This window comes from Periophthalmus magnuspinnatus, chromosome 14 (genome assembly GCF_009829125.3).
Source record: "Periophthalmus magnuspinnatus isolate fPerMag1 chromosome 14, fPerMag1.2.pri, whole genome shotgun sequence".
In the NCBI taxonomy this organism is placed as follows: domain Eukaryota; kingdom Metazoa; phylum Chordata; class Actinopteri; order Gobiiformes; family Gobiidae; genus Periophthalmus; species Periophthalmus magnuspinnatus.
Window position 1 is genome coordinate 21,451,427 of NC_047139.1, and position 21,077 is coordinate 21,472,503.

Consider the following 21,077-nt stretch of genomic DNA (forward strand, 5'->3'; position numbering starts at 1 on the left):
TCTGTTCTTTCTACTCCACTACATGTTGAACTGGACTGAAAAGTTAAAAGTACTTTTCATATGATTTGAGGAGACAAAATTTTTCGAGTTCAAGCTTCGGCTTTGTGCAAACAAAAATAAATACACATAATTCATAAGAAAAATTAATAAATGTATTCGTATTGCTGTTGCTGACCAAAGTCTGTATAATTTTTTATCAATATCCCTACATTTAACACTTTAACAAATTAACAACACTTTTACTTTTTAAGAATAAAAAGTAAAAGTGTTTTAAAAGTGCATATTTAAATGGGTAATAAAATATTTTTACTTGAGTAACTTTTTACCTCTGTTTCCTTACTTTTACTTAAGTAATAACATTGAGCACTTCATCCACCACTGAATACTACTATAGAATAAAACTATAATAAAATTTACAAGTGAAGTTTTGCTTTTTGTGAGCTGTTCAACTGTCACTGTGTATAATGTCAAAGCGTTATAACAGGCAAACAATGTAAAAGCACGTTTAGGGATGTATAGTATATCAACCGAACAAAGCGCTCAAAATAATATCACAGTGCTTACTTAGGTTACAATTTAATGACCGCTCCCTTTGGCTTTTATTGTGGTGGGTCGTGGTGGATGGTCATGTTTCCGGGAGCACCTGAAGGCAGCAGGAGTGAGCCGTTAGCGGAGCTGAGCTGACTCACCACAGAGACACAGAGACAAGGACAAGGACAGAGGCACCGCGCAGCACGCTCTCTACTGACTTCAACAAACTACCGCTAAATACTTCACCGTCTAAACTCAAATCAAACTTTTTGTCGCTAACTTTTCCGCGTGCGCTTTTTGGGCTAGCGACTCCGATATGAAATTAGCTGCACTTTGGACTTTTTTTTTATTAAATCTTGTCATTGAGTCTCGCGTTATGGAGCCAAGGTAAGACAGAGACATGCTATCAGACTGACGTTAACACACAGCAGGATCATTATTATTACTTTAAATTATTGAACATATGACTCGGTTGGGGGTGATTTCAGTGAGAATATATAGGCAAAGTGGTAGCGAATTTTCTATTCTAAACTTCGGTCTAAGGAAGTCTGGAAAAATTGTTCCCTCCTGTCTGTATGACCAATTTATTTCCAGATTATGGGTCGTTTTTTTCCAATTGCACATATGGAGAATATGTCCGTTTCTTTTGTGGGGAATATGACGTGAGGGTGGCTTAGTTTGATAAAAGTGGAGTCTAATGGGGTTTGAAGCTCGTGTAGCCTACTTCTGTGGGACACGGGGTTTATTACCTTAGAAACTTTTGATTTCATACGGGTATTTTAGTGTGATTACTGTGCTGATAGTTGTTATAACGATTATTTTTAGTAATCGATTGTTTTAGTCGAGTAGTCGATTTCTGCTGACTGTTGCACATTGGGATTTGACACGTTTTTAGTCAAATAAAGGTGTAAAAACGCTTCTATGGAGAATATTTGCCATAAAAGTGAGTTATTGAGGTTTTTGTTATAATGAGTGCTTTGGCTTGCGTGTTAGTCGTTATAGTTCAGACAGCTATGATTATCAAAATGTGATTGATTATTGTAATAGTCGGACTAGTCTCCATTATTCCGATAAATGGTTGAAGCCCTATTTCGGATAAAATGACAGAAAAATACAAATTAGGTTACATAGACCAGATATATGGAACTATACTAGAGCTTAGTCCTTAAAGGTCATATATTACCCAAATCGACCCTTGTGAGTTTTACGCCATGCTATAATGCTGTTACCTCCTCAAAAACATACCTAGAATTGTGTTTTGTTTCATTCACACATGTTTCAGTAACCCTTTATTATTAGTTTGTCTACATGTCCAAAGCTCAAAATGCTTTTTTTCACCTTGTGATGTCATGAAGTGGTAGTTTCCAAATAAACAGCTACCTTTTACGTTTAACTCAGTACAGATTTCCAGATGATTCAAGTGAAGTTTAAAAACACTGTGGAGCACTTCCTGTATTACCACATGACATCACAAGAGAGTGTTTTCAGTTTGAGAGAAGAACTCAGCCTAAAGATGCAGGGCTTGTGTGTATGAAACAACACAACTCCAGGTATGTTTGTGATGAGGAAACAACATTATAAAAACATAGATCAGAAGATAGCCTAATATGGGCTCTTGAAATGTGTAAGAGCCTAATGTTTTTTTAAGTGCTCCCCTTTGCTTCCCCTCTGTTATAGTTGTGGTCAGTGATGCATTCAGACATGGAACAATAAGGCATTTTGTTCCTCTTATCTGAGGACACACTTCAGCAGTTGCTATGAACAGAGGTCACTGTCTCTTATGACTTTCATTTAGCACACACAGTTCTGATGTTTACATGGCAAACAAAAACATCTAAGGCTCGCCAGCATGTGTTGATTGTCCCTGTGAGTGCACGTCTAGTTATGGAACTCTTTAACTGAATTATGACCTAAAAAGAATCAGGATTTTTTTTCCTTATATTCTTTCCTTAATGGGATTTTTTTGCCTTATTAAATGCAAAAAAATGGCTTTGATTAGTGATATCGTGATACTAAATTTTCCAACTCAATTTCGTTACTCAGGAATGGACTCAATACTCATTAGTGATTCAGATGACACTCTTTAGACAATAGAATGTGATTTTCAACATTAAATGGTAGTACTTTCTTTTCTATTCCCACATGGCCTTATATGTGTGTAATCCCTGGGTCATCCAGGTAGCTTCTATACTGATCCATGGGCGTATACTATATTCTTTGTGGTCTTATACTTTCGCTGATACAGCTCAAGATAATTCTAAATCTAATCAGGAAAGGTTCATTTCTGTCCTGTGAATGTGACTTTTTTTTAGTATTGATATCTGCTAAACTGAGTAGCTAGTTTCAATACTAGTTTTAGTATCGATTAGTTTCTGATTTTTGATACATTTGACAACCCTACGTTCAATATTAATTTCCAGTATGAATAAACAAACACTTGTAATTGCTTCCATTTAACACAAAAAATAGTATTCATCCAAAGTTTGAACTCTACTCCAAACCACATGCTAACAGAAATGAAATGGCTCCATCCCACTTAAACTCACATTAGATTGAATTATTATTAAGGTTGCACAAAATGGCCTAGTTTTTACTTGCCCATAAAAGTTTTCCTTAGGCCTAAGCAAGTCTTTATAACAGATGTGGTTGTGGTAACTGTATCCTGTCTATTTACATGACAATTTGGTGGTTTTGCTCCAGCTCAAGGAAAGGCATTTTGAATTTCCCGCCCCTCCGCCCACAAAGAGAAAGAGTGCAGAGGCTCAGGGGGGAGGCTCGCTGGGCAGAGTGGAGCAAAGGCTATTGTGAAGCCTAGATGAGGTTGGGTCTGGTCTCGCCTCCTCGGGGTGGACTATCTGGAGTAAATCAGAGACAGTACTTGTATCAAATATCTCTCTGCCTACAGCCTGTCAGTTTCACTGCTCTACTTTTGGAGCCTGGATCACTTGGTTGCTGTTGGTGATGCTTGGAGCTAGAACTGGGAAATATATTGAAATTTGAATTGTTGTAATTAGCAAATCGCAGTTAGACCTGTCACAATAACAAATTTTGAAGTGTGAAATATTATTGACAATGAAAGATGATATTGGACCTAATTTATGCCACTGACGCAAAACCCTAAAGCAGGATTATCTCCTTGTAGCTCATGTTTCTTAACAATATTGTACATTCAGAATATCATCAAGGAGCCACTCACCCATTCACACACATTCATACACCAGAGTACACTGGGGGCAAGGTGGGATAAGTGTGTTGTTCAAGGATACAATGACAGCATTCATCTTTGGGAGCTGGAATTGCACCACCAATTTGTGGGTCAGTGGATCTGACCGCTCAACCAATGATGTTTACGTCGAGAGCAGGATTCGAACCACTAACCTTTGGATCAATGGATAAGCACTGAGCTACTGTATTCAGCTTTCTTCATGTCAAATCTTATTGTAATACAGAAAAATAACAAAACGTTCCCTACTAGTACAAAGAAAAGTACCCATGTGTGATAAATAAATAAATAAACAAGAGTAGGGCGACAGTAGCTCAGAGTGTTTGTCTATTGATCTGAAGGTTGGTGGATCGAATCCCGCTCTCGACATAAACATCATTGGTAGAGCGGTCAGATCCACTCGGCCACAGGTTCTCGATGTTTTTCCAGCTCCTGTCGAGTGCTGCTGTTGTGTCCTTGGGCAAGACACGTTCCCAGTGTCTGTGTACACTTGTGTATGAATGTGTGTGAAAGGGTGAGTGGTTCCTTGATGTAAAGTGCTTTGAGTGCTTTAAAGGTGGAAAAGCGATATATAAAAATGTGATCATTTACCACTGTTATTCCATCTATCATTTGTTATGAGTCTATAGAGTAATTATTATGACAGGTTTAACTGCAGTTATTCATCTTAAACATATGTCGTTTTATTGGTATAAATCCTGTCCGCACATGTTCTGAAATGCATGTGATTCTTGTATTAGTTTTTCATTTCAGATTTCAGTCTTCTCTTAATGCTTTTGGACATGTTTAAAATGTCAAGTTTGCACAGAATCCTCCTATCAAAACATACATTGTTAATTCAGTCATAATCATAGTGCTTGTCAGAAAATTCACCATTGGATATTTTTCCCAAATTGTTCATCCCTATTTGAAGCTGTCTCCTGGCTTTGGGAGCTGTCTCACTAATTGAATAGAAGTACAGAGCCGGAGCACAGAAGAGGGGCCATGATGTTTCCAATTATGCCTGTAATTGTTCCTTTGCTTGTTTGGCCTTGTGTCTCGTCACTACCTGGCTTCATTTCGCAGATGGAAAAGCTTTGTCAAGTGTTTGTCAAGTACTGAATCTCTCCTGTTGAAAATGGGCTTATATAGAGTCTATTGTACCACAGCAAGCAAAGTCTATTTAGAGTGATATATGAGTATTATAGTTTATGCATCTGTCATCTCATTTTGCCTTCAGAAATATCTATCATCAGGGCCTGAAATGTGTGGTTATGTTGTTTTGAACAGTTGAGCAGTTGTTATTCACATGACATAGATACTGCTATTCATTAGCACAACTGTAGTACTGTGTAAATGACTATGTATTATATTTGAATGAGTTACTAAAGTGGTCTACAACTATTCAGGAAAGGTCTAAGTTTGTCCTGTCTTTATGTGTTAATATTTTAGCATCAACACTTGTTTGAATGAGTATCTAGTTTCAACTTTTAGCATAAATTTAGTATGTTTCTATAGGTTTCAGAATGATGAAAAATTAGGACTGTTGCCATAACAATTAACTATTAATTAATTTGAAACAAAATTGATCTTTTGAATGGTGTTAAATCCTCAAAATGTGGTCTTGCATTATTAGTCTGTCTCCAAAGCTCAAAATGCTCTGTTCCACTTTGTGATATGAACAGCTACCATTTAGAGATTGGCAATCCCAAAACTGAAATTATCCAAATGATTCTAGTGAAGGTGTAAGGAGTTTAAAAACACAGTGGAGCACTTCCTGTATTGACACATGACATCATAAGGTGGAACAGAGTGTTTTCATTTTGAGAGAAGAACCCAGCCTAAGCAGGGTTTGTGTGTTAAACGTGTGTGAGTGAAACACAACACAACTCCAGGTCTGTTTTTGATAAGTAAACGACATTATAACTTAAGAAGCTGAACTCCATGAATACTTTCCACAAACCAAATTGAAAGCCAAAAATACAGGACACTGCAGATAGTTTAAGTAACCTATACCATTTTTTTTAAAATCATTAGGTTCACATGGTCAGACTTACACAAAACAATAGTGATTACACAATCCAATCTGTCAGACATAACCCCCCTCTCCTCTCTTTAGATGTTGTTTAAATGGCATCGTGTAGCTTTGAGCACTACCCCTGTCCGATGACCCAGCCTGTATCTGTATCCTGTGTCTGCCCCCTGTCTACAAATGAATTGCCCTGTCCACAGCAGCAGCAGGAGTGGTTTGCTCCTCTGGCTCTTTGTGATGCTGTGCTCAGTTAAGATCTGTGGCCTCAAGCCGTCCTCACACTGACAGTGAGCAGATGGGAGTGTGTGTCTGCCCTGCCCTCCTCCACCCTCCTCCGCTTCCTCACTTCCTCCAGTCAGTCCTGCTTACTAAATAAAAGGGATGTGTCACAGTAGATAGTACTATTGCACAGTCTCAGCCCTTATAGGAGACGGAGGGCCCTGATGCCTCCATAGTCAGTAAACAAAGCTCCATCAGCACATTTGTCTGTGGGCAGCGAAGGAATTTCTCCCGCAGGGTTCAGTGGTATTTACTCTAAAATGCAGTGCTGGCTCTTGTTTACAGATGCTAGTACAGTAACAGAGGTCAGCGTCTTAAAACGCCTATATTACGCTATTTTCTGATCTATGTTATAATGTTGTTTCCTCATCACAAACAGACCTGGAGTTGTGGTGTGTTTCTCTCACACATGTTTAACACACAAACCCTTTAGGCTGAGTTCTTCTCTCAAACAGACACTCTGTTCCACCTTGTGATGTCATGTGGTGATACTTTGTGCTCTAGTATGTTTTTACACTTCATACACCTTCACTAGAATCATTTTGATACTTTCAGCCCTGGAATTGACAATCTTTACTAAACCAAAAGTGAATGCTGTTAATTTCAAAACTGCCACTACAAGACATCACAAGGTGTTGAGCATTTAGAGCTTTGGAGACGTAGACAGAATAATAATAAGGTATTACTCAAACATGTGTGAATGAAACATAAAAAGCATAACTTTTTTGAGGTAACAGCATTCTAACATGGCTTAAAGCTCACAAGAGTCAATTTTGAGTAATATGGGACATTGTTATTATTGTTTTGCTTTGGAGAGGATTGGTACAGTCAGAAAGTGTTTCCATTTTCTTTAAATTCCTTTACCTGATTCTTTCCCATTTATTTGAGTAAAATTTGTTTTGCCCCAGTACAGATCTTATGTATAAGCAGCTCTTGAGATCAAAAAACTGCTTGATGTCTGGATCTAATTGTAAAACGTTTTTTGTTTGATAATCAGGAAGTGCACGTAAGCACGCTGGTTGTGCTTAGCTTTACTACCACTGTAAAACTCCCTCTGAGAGTTGTGAAAAATGCTTGTAAACTCATCGTTGTCTTTCACGCTTTTAAGACTGTAAAAATCAGGTACAGTGCCTTTAAGTGAACCATATTAGCCCATTTGGGAGGCACTAGGAGAAGCTAATCACCAAAGGGAGATGTTTGGATAAGAGAGAATGCAGACCCAGACAAAAAAGACTGAAAAAGCAGATATAAAGAGAAACTTGATCTTATGATAAACCACTGTTGTTTCCAGTGATGGCAAATTATGTGTTGAGCCAATGAAGTTTAGCAGAAGAACGCATGTTTCACATTTTTATGACACTTAAACCTCAACTACACATTGAAAGATACCGTTTTTGGGAGATTGGTAAATTATTACATTTTATATCTCACTTTTCCACCTTCAAGGCACACAACGCCTCACACATTCACACACCAGTGTACGCAGACACTAGGGTCGAGGTGGGTTATGTGTCTTTCCCATGGACACAACAACAGTATTCATTTGTGGAAGCTGGAATCGTTCTGCCAACCTATGTGTCAGTGGATCTGACCACTCAACCAATGAGGTTTTGTCAAGAGCGGGATTCGAACCACAAACCTTCGGACCAGTATACATAATACAGTCTGAATATTGTTATCAGGATGCTTCTAAACCTCGATCTTTTTTTGTCGATATCGCACACCCCGTCCTCTAAGTGAGATCATCCAAGTGCTGCAGGCTCCCAGAATTAGTTTAGCCTCAGAGTGTATCATATAAACAAGACACATTTTCTCCACATGGACTGGACTCAAATCATAGGTGCCAAATTTCATGCTGCTACGAGAATACAATATTTTCTCAAACACGCATAAATCAAATGCGTGTGAGTGAGTCGTCTGTAGCAGCACCACTCCTATGTGAACATTATAGAGTCTTGTACATTATTCAGTCTGTGTCATCCTGGAAGCAACACAGAGCTGAATACATTTCTCGCCAGCTCATTAGTACAGTCCCAATCCCCTTGTCTACGCGTTAAACCCTTATAGGGCTGTCAATTAAAGTAGTTGCCGATGATTTCCCTCCATGGTGTGTAGTTTACGGAAAAGGCAGCAGCAGTAGTTGTATTTCCACCAAGGAACAATATGTTTTTCTCCTGCTTTTTTGTTTCATTTGGGTGTTTCTGTCTCTGTTGAAAGATAACATTATTTTAAGAAAAGGCCATGTAGAGCAAGTTAAAACCAACATTTAAGATGAAAATGATGAGCCTGACAGCAGCAGTTAGAGAGAGGGGCAACAGTTTTTCAATAGAGAGTGAATTGGAGCCAGAGTCGTTAGAGCTGGAAGCGTGCCCATGATCACTTCCTATCTGGAATGCGGCGGCTAGCAGGTTAGCTGGTCAGTTTATGGGTGTGCCTTAACCTTAAACTAACAGTGATGGCTTGTGATATTGAACAGTTTTCTGATTGTGAAGTTAAAACTTTAATATGCACCATGTAACTTTTCTGGTGGAGTTTCTGCCACCTGCTTGTTTCCATAGCAATGCCTGGAAAGTTCCAAAGTATAGCATTAAAGTGATCTGTTTTAATAGCTCAAAGATATCTTGAAATACATGCATTCAGGAATTAGAAGTGTGACTTGGCCTGGTAGCGTCACCTGCTTGTCTCCATGGGAATAGATAAGTTTAATGCCAGACTGTGGAGCATTCCAGGCAAGCAATCACATATCCATGGAGACAAGCAGGTGGTTGTTCCTCAGAAAAATTACATGGTGAACCTTTAAAGAACATTTATCTCTGAAGTCAAAAGATGAGATCAAACTGGCTATTTGACCTGCATGATGTGTGTGTAGTGAAATGCAAATTCTATCTGTATTTATCAGGCATGTCACGATAATACATTTTGAAGTTCGATATAGTGCTGAAGTAAATACAGACAATAAACGCTAATATTGAAACTGACACAAAAACCCAAGACTAGATTTAAAGCCACAAAAACTATTCTACAGAAATAAACAGAAAAATAAAACACTTTAGTATTTAGTTTGTAGCTGTAATGGCACGCCTGATATTTATACTAATTTACCTTTTATTGTCTTCCAAAACATGTAATTTTTATTTGTTTGTTTAGTCCGCAGCAGACTCCTTTCTTTCTTTCTTTCCTTTCTGTTGCAGTAGATGTAACTTGGCAAAAGAAAACTTCCACTCTCCAGAAAAGTGTCATGTGAAAGTCATTATTGTCCTGGATTTAAATTGGTGCAGTTGGATGTTTTGTAGCTTGACTTTGAGAGCTGAAAATGAATATGATGTTTGTAAATGAAGTGAAGGGCGAGAGCAGGGAGGCTCAGCGGAATCCTAACTGTTTATAATCAGTCTGAAGAATTTGCTTAGGACTGTGTTTTTCACTTGGGGATAACTCGCCGAGGACGCGCCTCTTTGATAAAGATTAACTGAAGTTGCATGTGTTTGTTTAGTTATAAAAGCCACAGAACAACTGTATCAGACCACATCAGCACGGGAGGGCTCAGTAGGATGTGAAATAATGTATTGAGCAAAATAAACTCAGGACAGTATTGCATTCTTAAAAATACTGTCACTTTGGTAGCCATTCTGTTATATGTTTAAAGATGTACTATGTAGCTTTTTGATGGAGGATTTGCCACCTGCTTGTCTCCATGGAGATGTTTTTGCTGTCCCTAGAATATTCCACAATAAGGCATTAAACTTAAATATCTTCCATTTATTTCTTTACTTTACATCAAAACTATGCAGTGTTTGATTGTCTAAATTAAATGTTGTTTTCTGTGACAATAACAAAAAATATCCAAAGATCTGGCCTGTAACTTACCCTAGTGACATCACCTGTTTGTCTCCATGGAGACAGACACATTTAATTCCATACTACATTCAAACATTTAAAAGGCCAATATTACGCTATTTTCTGATATGTTTTTACCTCGTCAAAAACATACCCGGAGTTGGGTTTTGTTTAATTCGCACATGTTTAACACACAAATCTTGCATATTTAGACCTTGTGATGTCATGTGGTAATACAGGAAGTGCTTCACTGTGTTTTTAGACTCCATACAACTTCACTAGACTCATTTGGATAATTTCAGCCTTGGAATTTCGAATCTCTTCTGAAGTAACAGTAAAAGTACTGCTTCATGACATCACAAAGTGGAACAGATCATTTTGAGCTTTGCCGGTGTATACAAACTAATAATAATAATAGGTTACTCAAACATAAACAAAACGCAACTCCAGGTATGTTTTTGATGAGTTAACAGCATTCTAACATGACTTAAAGATCACAAGAGTTTACAGGTGTTGGATGCTCCACCAGAAAAGTCACATAGTGCACCTTTAATGTCCAGTGGATTCTTGGGAAATTGAGTGAATAGTTTCCAAGGACAAGTTTAAAGAGTGAAAAAACCCAGCTGCTGTCATTCAACCACAAGCTGATCCTCTTTGATTCCCAGTGGAGATTTTTGAGCAAATGTTTGTTGTCTAGAATTGTGCCATTGTCCCGTTTCCCCAAATCCATTTGATATTCGCTCTACAAAAACAAGTATAGTAAAGAGCTTATACATGGCTTTCCCAGACCCACTATCTGATTAAAGCGCTTTGGTTTTAAGTCTTTTTTTCTTGTCCTGTTTTGAAGCGGAGCAGGGCATACTGGTATTGGATGTGGTGGATTCCTTTGTAGTTGCCCGGGAGGTGGTATTTAAGAGGCAGCCTTTCGCTTCAAGGAAACTACACATCCATAAAGGAGAGGTTTGCATTAGAATGAAGCTGTAGTACACAATGGGACAAACTGCTATGATGTTACAGAGCAGAGCATGCATAGGCTAAATGTGTGAGGGAGTGAGTGAACCAGGGGTGTCAAGATCATTATGTTAATCGATAATCAGGATTATTTAGGCCACAATATAACAAAGATAATGATAATAATTATTATAATAGCAATAATAATAATAATAATAATCATGACCATTTTTGAGGTGATATTAAGTGATTTCAATTAAAGCTGCAGCTATGAATTATTTTATGTCTTTCTTAATCTGTGCTTTACAGAGCAGGAAAGACATTAAAATCACAATACAAACAACATAAAACAGAAATAATCATCATAAAATGAACATTAAAAGAGTAGAGTCCAGAATAAAAACCTTTCAGTCGTATGCACAGCCTGGATTTGAGCCTGGATTTAAACTTTGCCAATGTAGAGGCCTGTCTCACATCTTCAGTTCCAGGTTTTAGCAGTATAAAACTGATTCCCCATGTTTAGTCCTGGTTTGGTCCTAGTTTGGTCCCGGTTTGGTCCCGGTTTGGTCCCGGTTTGGTCCCGGTTTGGTCCCGGTTTGGTCCCGGTTTGGTCCCGGTTTGGTCCCGGTTTGGTCCCGGTTTGGTCCCGGTTTGGTCCCGGTTTGGTCCCGGTTTAGTTCTGGTTTAGTCCTGGTTTAGTCCTGACTCTGGGCACCAGCAGGAGGCTGGTCTCTGAGTTCCTCAGAGTGCGAGATGGTTCATATGGCACTAACATGTCGAGATGGATTATTGATGAAAATCCAAAATTGTGAATTCCTTTTTGACATTTTGATTTCATAATGCAACTGTCTTTGTTATAAAATGTGGGTCTTGAGTGCTTTTGTTCAGAGTTTGCTTAGTCCATATTACGATTATCAAATAGGACTACAGTTAGTTTAGCTGACTAGTCACGATTAATCGATTAATCATTGCAGCCCTAATCTCAAATTTTGCTCTAGAAAAGTACAAATAAAGGTAAAGTGCTTTATATTTTGCTGTTTATGTGGTCTGTTCTTCAAAAACTTTGAGAAATGCTGGACAAAAGAATTGAAACCGGAAAATAGTTCATTGTTATTTGGTCTTGAATAATCGTTAACATTTGTTTCTTCTCCCAATACTTGTAATACTAAACCTCTAGCAAATATCTGTGGAAAGTATCTAATCTGGGTCCCACCTGCTCTGCTCTCTTCACTCCTCAGTGTCTAAAAAGCACGGGAAGCTGATCACGTTCCTGCGCTCCTTCATGAAGTCCAGACCCACCAAACAGAAGCTGAAGCAGAGGGGCATCCTGAGGGAGCGGGTGTTCGGCTGCGACCTCGGCGAGCACCTCCTCAACTCAGGACACGATGGTAAGAAGAACACACTTTTTACATCGTATTCACTATGTTTATTTCTTTAATTCAACTGTTTATCTTGAAATTATATTTTATTCATTGGCTGATTTTTACAAATTTTCATTGATAGGCCCTTGTGAGAAACACAGCCTAAAACTAGTGTACATTAAAATTATTTGAGGTTATTGCTAAAAAATTCAATCTTAAAAATGTATTGAGTGATCTTGACCAAATTATAATTTTAATGGATGTTTTTGGATCCTATAATACGAGGATGTCATACTCCCTGGTGGGGGTTAAGAGCCAGATTTCCCTATTTGTTACAATGAGCTATGCCATGAAATAACAAAAGGTAAATTCACAAATGTTTAATCTGATGATTTTGATTAGTGACTAGACCCATTAAGTTTTTGTATTACCACATAAAACTGCAATATTTTCACATTCATTTTACCTGCCCTGCTGCCCCACATCTGTATTATTGGTCTACAGAATGTGGTGATGTCGTCTGAAACACAATGCTATTGACCTTGGGATTAAATGTGAAAATCTTTGCTAAACTGAACGCCTTGAATTCAAAGTTACTGGCAAAAAAGTTGTATAAAAAGTAAACAAAAGAGCTGTTGTATTTAACATATGAAAATCTTCATTGGTTTAGCATTAGGGGAACTGAGGATGTTGTGATGTCTATTGCTAGTGTTTATCGAGGGTTCTTCATATAAAGTGCAAACCCAGCAGAACAACAAAGAGCACAATATTCATTGTTATTGCTTGAAACACCCGTTCGCTCCCTCCATCTTTTTAATCATGGGTCTGAAAAACATGATGAATAAACACAGCTCTTTGTTCTTGTGGGTTATTGGGGCCAAAGTCCATACCTTAATTAAAGCTCAGGAATACTTATTGATTTTTCCATTGCACCTGCAGCACTGGGCTGTAATGGTCCAGATAAGACTGTTTGTTACTTTAGAGTCAGACCAGCAAAAAATACTCCCTTTTGTCTTCAGTGAAAAACACCCAGATCAACATCAACAACGGCTTTCACACTGCTCCTAGTTCAGGAGCAGTCTGTTTCATGTTCATGAAGAAGTCCATTTGACAAATGCCTCTGCTAAAAACAGGTCTAAAATGCATCATGCTTCATTCCTTATTAGTATAAAATATAATATTTATTACCCTTTCTTAAAGCAACACTGAGTAACTTTCTGGAGGTGGCACATCACCTGCACGATTCTATAAAAAAGAAAGTTAAAACCATACTCTGTAACATTCTCCATGGAGATATATCAGTTTTATGCTTGTGGAAGATTATAGCCTAAGGAGAAACATGTAAAAACACTTTTTGTTGCACAGACAGTAGCATTATTAAATTAACATGTCAAAAATGTCTGATTTTCATTAGTGAAACACTTATGATTTAAAATGTGGTAACTGAAGCTTTAGTTGAGAATAAGTAGAGCATAATCACGTTTATAACTTCCTCTGCGTTGGTAACATTTTAATCTGTCCTTCATAGGGCTGGTTTATCTTTCAAGTCCATTTTGACTGCTCATATTTTGACTAGACTCTGTAAGGACACATTCTTCAGTGCCAACTCCGACTTAACTGTGTGGTTGTGAGATAAGACCAAAACACATGTCCATTCTGAGGAGCAGTGAGTGGGAGCAGATTGTCTCAGCCATAGTGAAAGCCCACCACTTTTCCCCGATTCAGCCTTGTTTTGTGCCTTCAGAATGTGTGGAATCCATCTGAACAGCTGCTCTGGTGGTATTTCCATTTTCTGTCCACTCCGAGTGATGTGTGAGGTGTGGGAGGAGGCCTGGGAACCTCGACAGACACAAACTATGTCTTTATCGGCCACACGCATACACACACACACACGCGCACGCTCAGCTCTAAACACACACACACGTTCAGCTCTGAACACCCATACCCACGCGCACACACGCTCAGCCCTGAACACACGTACACACACAGGCAGACACTCCGCTCTGAACACACACACAAGCAGTGCGTCAGCTTTGAACACACGCACCCACACTAGAACTAAAACCATTGGGAAAAATATTTAAGTTTTTGTTTTTTCAGATAAGCATTGAGACTGCAGTTAAATTTGTGATTCATATTTTAATAATACGATAGGACAATGTATGCAACAACAAAAGACTATGGATAAATGTAATTATGTTTACTATGAACGTCTTTCAACATGTGTCTCATGCAATTACTTTCAAATTCTAACATTGTCTTATTTTAATGAAGCATTTTGTTTCATTTAAAGGTGCACTATGCAACTTTTCTGGCGGAGTTGTCTCCTTGCCTCCATGGAGATATTATTCTTTGTTTGGAATGTTCCACCGGATGGCATTTACTTGCATTCAATCAATAACAGATATTATCTATTAAAAATCCCTAAAAATATGCATTCTTACTGTGAGTGGACTTGCCTTTCCACAGATCTGCCTTGTAACTTGACTATGTGACATTACCTGCTTCATGGAGATCAGTTTAATTTTCATGGAAACTAGTAGGTAGCTGACCATCCCCCAGAAATGTTGCTTAGTGAACCTTTAAAAAACTTAATGTTTTTTGAATATTCTCTTCACTTCTCCATCAACTTTAAAGCACATTTGTGCCCAAACCTCAAAAGTCTGTAACTTCCTCTGGACCTGGTGTCTCCCTCTCAGCTGACTCACTTCAAAAACACAAGTCTTTCCTGTTCTTGACCTCACCGCTCTCAGCTCAAAGACAAATGGACCTGCACAGACAAAATGAGTGTTGTATGATGACATATATTCTCCCCCCCCCCCCACTGTCTGCCCCTCTTTCTCCCCCCCTCGCTCGCTCTCTCTCTCTCTCCCCTTCTCTCCCCCTCTGCCCCACCCCTCTTCCGCCCTCCATCTGTTTCCCTCCGTCCCCGTCTATTTCTCTATCTGTCTCCCCCTCTCTCTCTCCCTGCCCCCCACCCTCTCTCTCTTTCTCCCTGTCTTTTTCTCTCTCGATTTCTCTCTATTTCCCTCTCTCCCTCTCTCCACAGTTCCCCAAGTTCTCAAGAGCTGCACTGAGTTCATTGAGAAACATGGCGTGGTGGATGGGATGTACCGACTCTCTGGAATCGCATCAAATATCCAAAAACTACGGTATGTTAATGGTACCCAATTCTTTTCCAAGTATTTGAACAAAATGTGTCTCGCCCCAGTATAGATAAACAGCTCTTGAGGTCAAAATAAGTCCACTGCATACTGTCTGCACCTATTATAAAGTGTCCCGGTAAAGTTCTTGTTAGCTTTACTGTGACAGCAAAACTCTGCTCTGGTCTCTGAAAGTTGTGACAAGTGCAGTGAATAATTGGGACACTCTGAATACATAAAGTAAGTGAATAATGACTTTGGACAACTGCAAATTGTTTTTTATTTCATGTTTTTAAAGCAGACCTGTTCTGCAAATGGACCCCCCCCCAAATATGCCACTCGCTAGTGTGATGTACAGCTATCCATAGGAGATCCTGACAGCTTTGCGGCTTTCTGTTGTGATGGCGTTTTCAGCAACGTCAGCTCCTATTGGGCACTGCAGTTTTCTAACACGGAAGTGAGCTGGCTTGTTTCTTTTATTAAGTCGTTTTAGATGAATATTGCGATTTCAAATGTGCAAAGTATACCATAATGATCCACGGGTGTTGTGGATTATAATTATTTAGCAAACTCAAGCACAATGTGTTCTTTAAGGCAGTCCAATTGTGTGCAGCACCTTTAACGCTCACTACATTTTGTATAGTCTTTTGAAATATATACAAAAGTTTCAGCTTCCTGTTTAAGGCACCATTTTGAGGACTTTTCACCATTTAAAAGATAGGTCATATTGTTTATCCCTATGCCACCTGTTATTTATTCTGAAACCCACGGATAGTTTGGTAGTTTGTGTTGTAGTATTCCTCCTGTTTATCGTCTTCAGAAACTTCTGTAGCTGCAGCAGAAGCTCATAAATCTAATTCAAACATAAACAACATTTCAAGTGTGAATACAGAAATTCCACCTTGAATTATGGTTTGTGCAGAAGTCCTGTCAAACCAACTCAGATAAATGTGCTGTGGTATTTAGCACAAATAACAAGCTGAAACAAAAACCTACAAAGTAACAACCGTAATAATAAATATATAGTTTTTTCTTTTTACAATGAGTAAATTATGAATGCATGTTTTAATGATTTATTATTTAACTTAAAGGCGCTGTCTTAAAAACATGAAAAACAGAACGAGTTTAACATTTTAAACAGATTGCATTCAAGTTATTCCTCACTGATCTTACGCATTCCGAGCATCCTAGTCTTTCACCTCAATGAGTTTATAAGCTCTTTTCACAACTTTCAGAGGCCAGAGGTTTTTCCATCACAATAGTTCTAACAAGAACTAGCATTATAACCGCACACTTCCTGATTATTGGACAATAAATTGGTTTATTATTATATGCAGACAGTACACAACAGCCTTTTTTACCTTAAGAGCTGCTTATACAATATATCTGCTGCAGCAAGACCATTTTTACTCAAATACATGGAAAGAAAATAGGGACAGGGCCTTTAAAACAATTGGCACTTACTTGGAAATAGAGAATACTTATTTTGCTTCTAGGTATTTTGTTTAAATGGTCTAATTGTCCCAAAAATAATCATTGTAATTTCTTCCTCAGACATGAATTTGACTCGGAGCAGATCCCCGACTTGACCAAAGACATTTACATCCAGGATATTCACTGTGTGGGCTCTCTGTGTAAACTGTACTTCAGAGAGCTGCCCAACCCCCTCCTCACCTACCAGCTCTATGAGAAGTTCTCGGTAAATCACTGCTTTGCTGCTCATAAAACCCTTTACTACTAATATGTTGCCTCTCAAAACCTGTACCATTTGTTCAGCTGATTTTCAATTTAAAATCAAAAACATCTATTTTCTGTTATTATGCATGAAACAAAAAATGCAGAAACTGTTAGATTTTTTTATTTTTCAATTTGATCTTCGGTTTAAATGTACAAACTTCAAAAGAAGTTCTGGGGAGCAGCATCAATGGTAAATTTTGCCTTATTTCGATTTAACATGGAAGTGTGGGTCCTGGGCAGAAAGTAAGAGATGACTCCTATACCTCCAATCCACAGACCCAGAGGCTGGCGGTGCAAATCCAGCTCCCACAGATGAATGCTGTTGTTGTGTCCTTGGACAAGACACTTAACCCCTCTGTGCCCCCAGTGTCTGTGTACACTGGTGTATGAATGGATGAGAGGTTCCTTGGTGTAAAGATCTTTTAGTGCCTTGAAGGTGGAAAAGCTCCATATAAAAATTTGACCATTTACGAAATTGAAACATTTTTAATCAAAAAATCAGTTGAACGAATGGTACACAGATTATTACCCAACCACTTTTAACTACACCTTCTAGTTTCTTTTGTGTTTTTTTAATATCTTGAACTTTGTTTTTAGGCTTGTCATGATAATCAACCAATTAACCGATTTTGAAGTGTATAGATGATAAATGATAACATCATCAATTCAACTCATAAAAATAACATTCAAAGAGAAAAGTGCAGAATAAAAACCTTTCAGTCATATACACAGCTAAACAGAACCATTTGGAGCCTGGATTTAAACTATTCTGAGTTCACAAGATTGTTAAAAAACCTGAGCTGAAATAAATGACTAATAGAATGAAACACTTAGCAGTTAGATTGTGTTTATAATGAGTCATAGAAGTTATTTATTCAGCCCTCTACAGCAAAATCTTATTGTAGTGCAGAAAAATAACAAAAAGTTCACCACTAGTGCAAAGAGAAAGTACCCATGATTAGGATTGTCAAAAGTAAAACTCGCATACTAATCAATACTAAAACTACTATCAGAACTAGATACTCATCTGAGCAGGTATCAATACTAAAAAAGTCACATTCACAGGACAAAAATAAACCTTTCTTGAGTAGCTTTAGAATGATCTTGAGGTGTATCAGAACAAATATAAGACACATAGACTAGTATACACCATGGACCACTATGGAACATACCTGAACGACTGAGGTATTACACAGATATAAGGCCACGTGGGAATATAATATTTAATGTTGAAAGTCACATTCTATTTTTGTCTAAAGAAAGTGTGTGAGTGTTTATTTTTTATTATCATCATGCTATCGAAATTAGTATTGAGCATCAAGTCTATTTCTTAGTATCAAAATCAAGTTTGAATTTCAGCACAGTGACAACACTGCTCATGATAAAAACACAGCCCTAAAAATGGTTGTTCCATCTATCATTAATTGAAATAGTAATTATTGTGACAGCCCTATATATATATATATATACAAATGTTGTCTATTATTAAGTTGTTGGGTGTTTTTTTTTGAATATTCATTTGTACAACTGCTGCTGGAACACTACTTCAACCAGGCCTTTTTTTTTTACATTCAGAAGCGTTTGTTTTGCATAACCAGCGATTATACAAATTCTACAAAAAATCAGCTGAATTTATGCTTCAAACATTCAAAAATAATATGTTTCACCACACCCTGTGATTACAATACAACAAACCACTTTCCTAATGTCCACACAACAGTCTGGTTTCTGGTGCAAAGTAAATGTTTGGTGGTTGTCATGGCAGCGGCGAGGGCGGTGGGCTGCGGTTGTGGTCTCAGACAGATGTACTCTCTGTGATCTATTAAACAGCCCCAAAAGTGAACCAACTGATCTGTGTTTATCTGCTGATTTCACCTCAACATCTCCCAATTTCCTCTCACCCTGAAGGAGGCTGTATCTGCGGCAACAGACGAGGAAAGGCTCATCAAGATCCATGATGTCATCCAGCAACTTCCTCCACCGCATTACAGGTAACAGAGGCACCACACTGCCCTCTTGTGGCCATTTGGAATGCATTCACACTTACTGTTACCTGGTCCAAAATTTAGCTCTTTTTTTTTGTCCTGATGAAGACTTGGTTTGGTCCTAATCAAGTCCGTTTTAGTCCTGATCTAGTTCAACTTTATTTACAGACAACCTTTGGCAAATTTCTGATGCATTGTTAAAATATTGTCTGAATATAGTTGACATAATACAACAAAACAAATCTAGATTTTTTCAATATCGCCCACCTCTAGTGGTGATGCTAGAATACTGTGTATTTAGCATTAATCGGAAAATACAATTGTCAGTCTACTTAAACAGAAAATGATTTTGTAATTTCACACTTTTAAGTGTTACTTTCTGAGGCAGATTATGTTTAAATAAATGTTTGAATTCTAGGACGCTGGAGTTTCTGATGAGACATCTTTCTCGCCTGGCGACGTTCAGCTATGTCACAAACATGCACAGCAAAAACTTGGCCATCGTCTGGGCTCCGAATCTTCTGAGGTACAATGTTGTGTGTTTTTCCCATAGAATGAAAGCTTCCAATCAAACAGTGCAGAAGTCTCACATGTGACTCTTGTGTGCAGGTCTAAACAGATAGAGTCGGCCTGCTTCAGTGGCACTGCTGCGTTCATGGAGGTGCGGATCCAGTCTGTGGTGGTGGAGTTCATTCTCAATCATGTGGATGTTCTCTTCAGCCCCAAACTCAGCTCACTCATACGAGAAGGAGCAGGTACACTCACGCACATTCTCTCTCTCTCACACACGCACACACATCTTGGAGGCCAGAGCAGAGTTTTGCCGTCATGGTAATGCTCACAACAACTAACATGCTAACAGTGCACTTCCTACTTCTTGGAGGATAAAACACTCCATTATTACTCTATTATTACATTTCATCTTCATCAAGATAATTATTGCTCAACTACTACAAAATCAGATTTTTGTCCCCATAAGGAAGGCTGGCCCCAATGGTGTGTGTACAAGTGAGTGTGTACAAACAGTTTTGGGCCCCACAATGTGATAAAAACCCATCCATCAAAGTCAGCGTTCCATACTTTGTGGGGACTTTTATTGGCTTACATTCATTTTCTGGAGACTGATTATAACCATAGTAACTACTAACTACTAATCGTAACGTAAACCTGTAGGAGACAGTTTCCCATGATGTGACTTTGTGTACAGGCTTTGGTCCCTACAGTTAGATTAAAAAAAACTCTCTCACACACACACACACACACACACACACGCACACACACTTCCTCTCTTCTCTGTGCCTGCTCTGAAAATCTCGTTTCTCATTAGGTCATAACTCTCTGTCACGGCCAAAATCCCTACTGGTCTCTTCACCCTCCACTAAACTCCTGAGCCTGGAGGAGGCGCAGGCTCGAACCCAGGCCCAGATCAACTCCCCTGTCACAGAAGACAGCAAGTACATCGAGGTGGGCGAGGGTCCAGCCGCTCTGCAGGGAAAGTTCCACACTGTCATTGAGTTCCCAACAGAAAGGTTTGTACAATACTCGTCTATGAGTAAATATAGGGCGTGTTCATGTTGGAAAATACTATATAACTCAGATGGACGGCAGATGCCAGCTTTAGGGTTGTCAAAAGTATTGAAAATCAGAACTAATCAATATTAAAATGTATCAAAACTAGAGCAAGTATCCATACTAAAAAAGTCACATTCACAGGACCAAAATGAACCTTTCCTGAATAGTTTTAGAATGACCTTGACCTGTCTCAAAACAAGCATAAGACACATAGACTAGTATATCCCCATCGACCACTTTGGAACCTACCTGGATGACTGAAGGATTACACAGATATAACACCACATTGAAATATTAAATAATGTACTATGATTTAATATTGAAAATCACATTCCGTTGTGTAAATATATAGTGGTTGTTTTTTTTTTTTTATTATCATTGTGGTATTATCAAAACTATTCCTTGCTATATTATTGATTTGGCTTAAGCGGTTGAAAAATGGCACCATTC

The 21,077-nt window shown here is 38.4% G+C and overlaps 1 protein-coding gene across 4 annotated transcripts in view; it reads left to right on the top strand.

Annotated features, from left to right (window-relative positions):
* The window catches only part of arhgap32b (Rho GTPase activating protein 32b), a 121,123-nt gene that overhangs the window by 91,842 nt on the left and 8,204 nt on the right, over positions 1–21,077 (top strand). For 3 of the 4 annotated variants that reach the window (XM_033977785.2, XM_055226920.1, XM_055226921.1), the window contains 7 exons: positions 12,068–12,217; positions 15,240–15,342; positions 16,888–17,032; positions 18,979–19,061; positions 19,474–19,581; positions 19,665–19,810; positions 20,383–20,584. In XM_033977785.2, the coding sequence (XP_033833676.1) occupies positions 12,068–12,217; positions 15,240–15,342; positions 16,888–17,032; positions 18,979–19,061; positions 19,474–19,581; positions 19,665–19,810; positions 20,383–20,584 (937 nt within the window). Of the gene's footprint in view, positions 1–772; positions 919–12,067; positions 12,218–15,239; positions 15,343–16,887; positions 17,033–18,978; positions 19,062–19,473; positions 19,582–19,664; positions 19,811–20,382; positions 20,585–21,077 lie in introns of those variants that run through there. The other variant, XM_055226922.1, reaches the window with a different exon arrangement.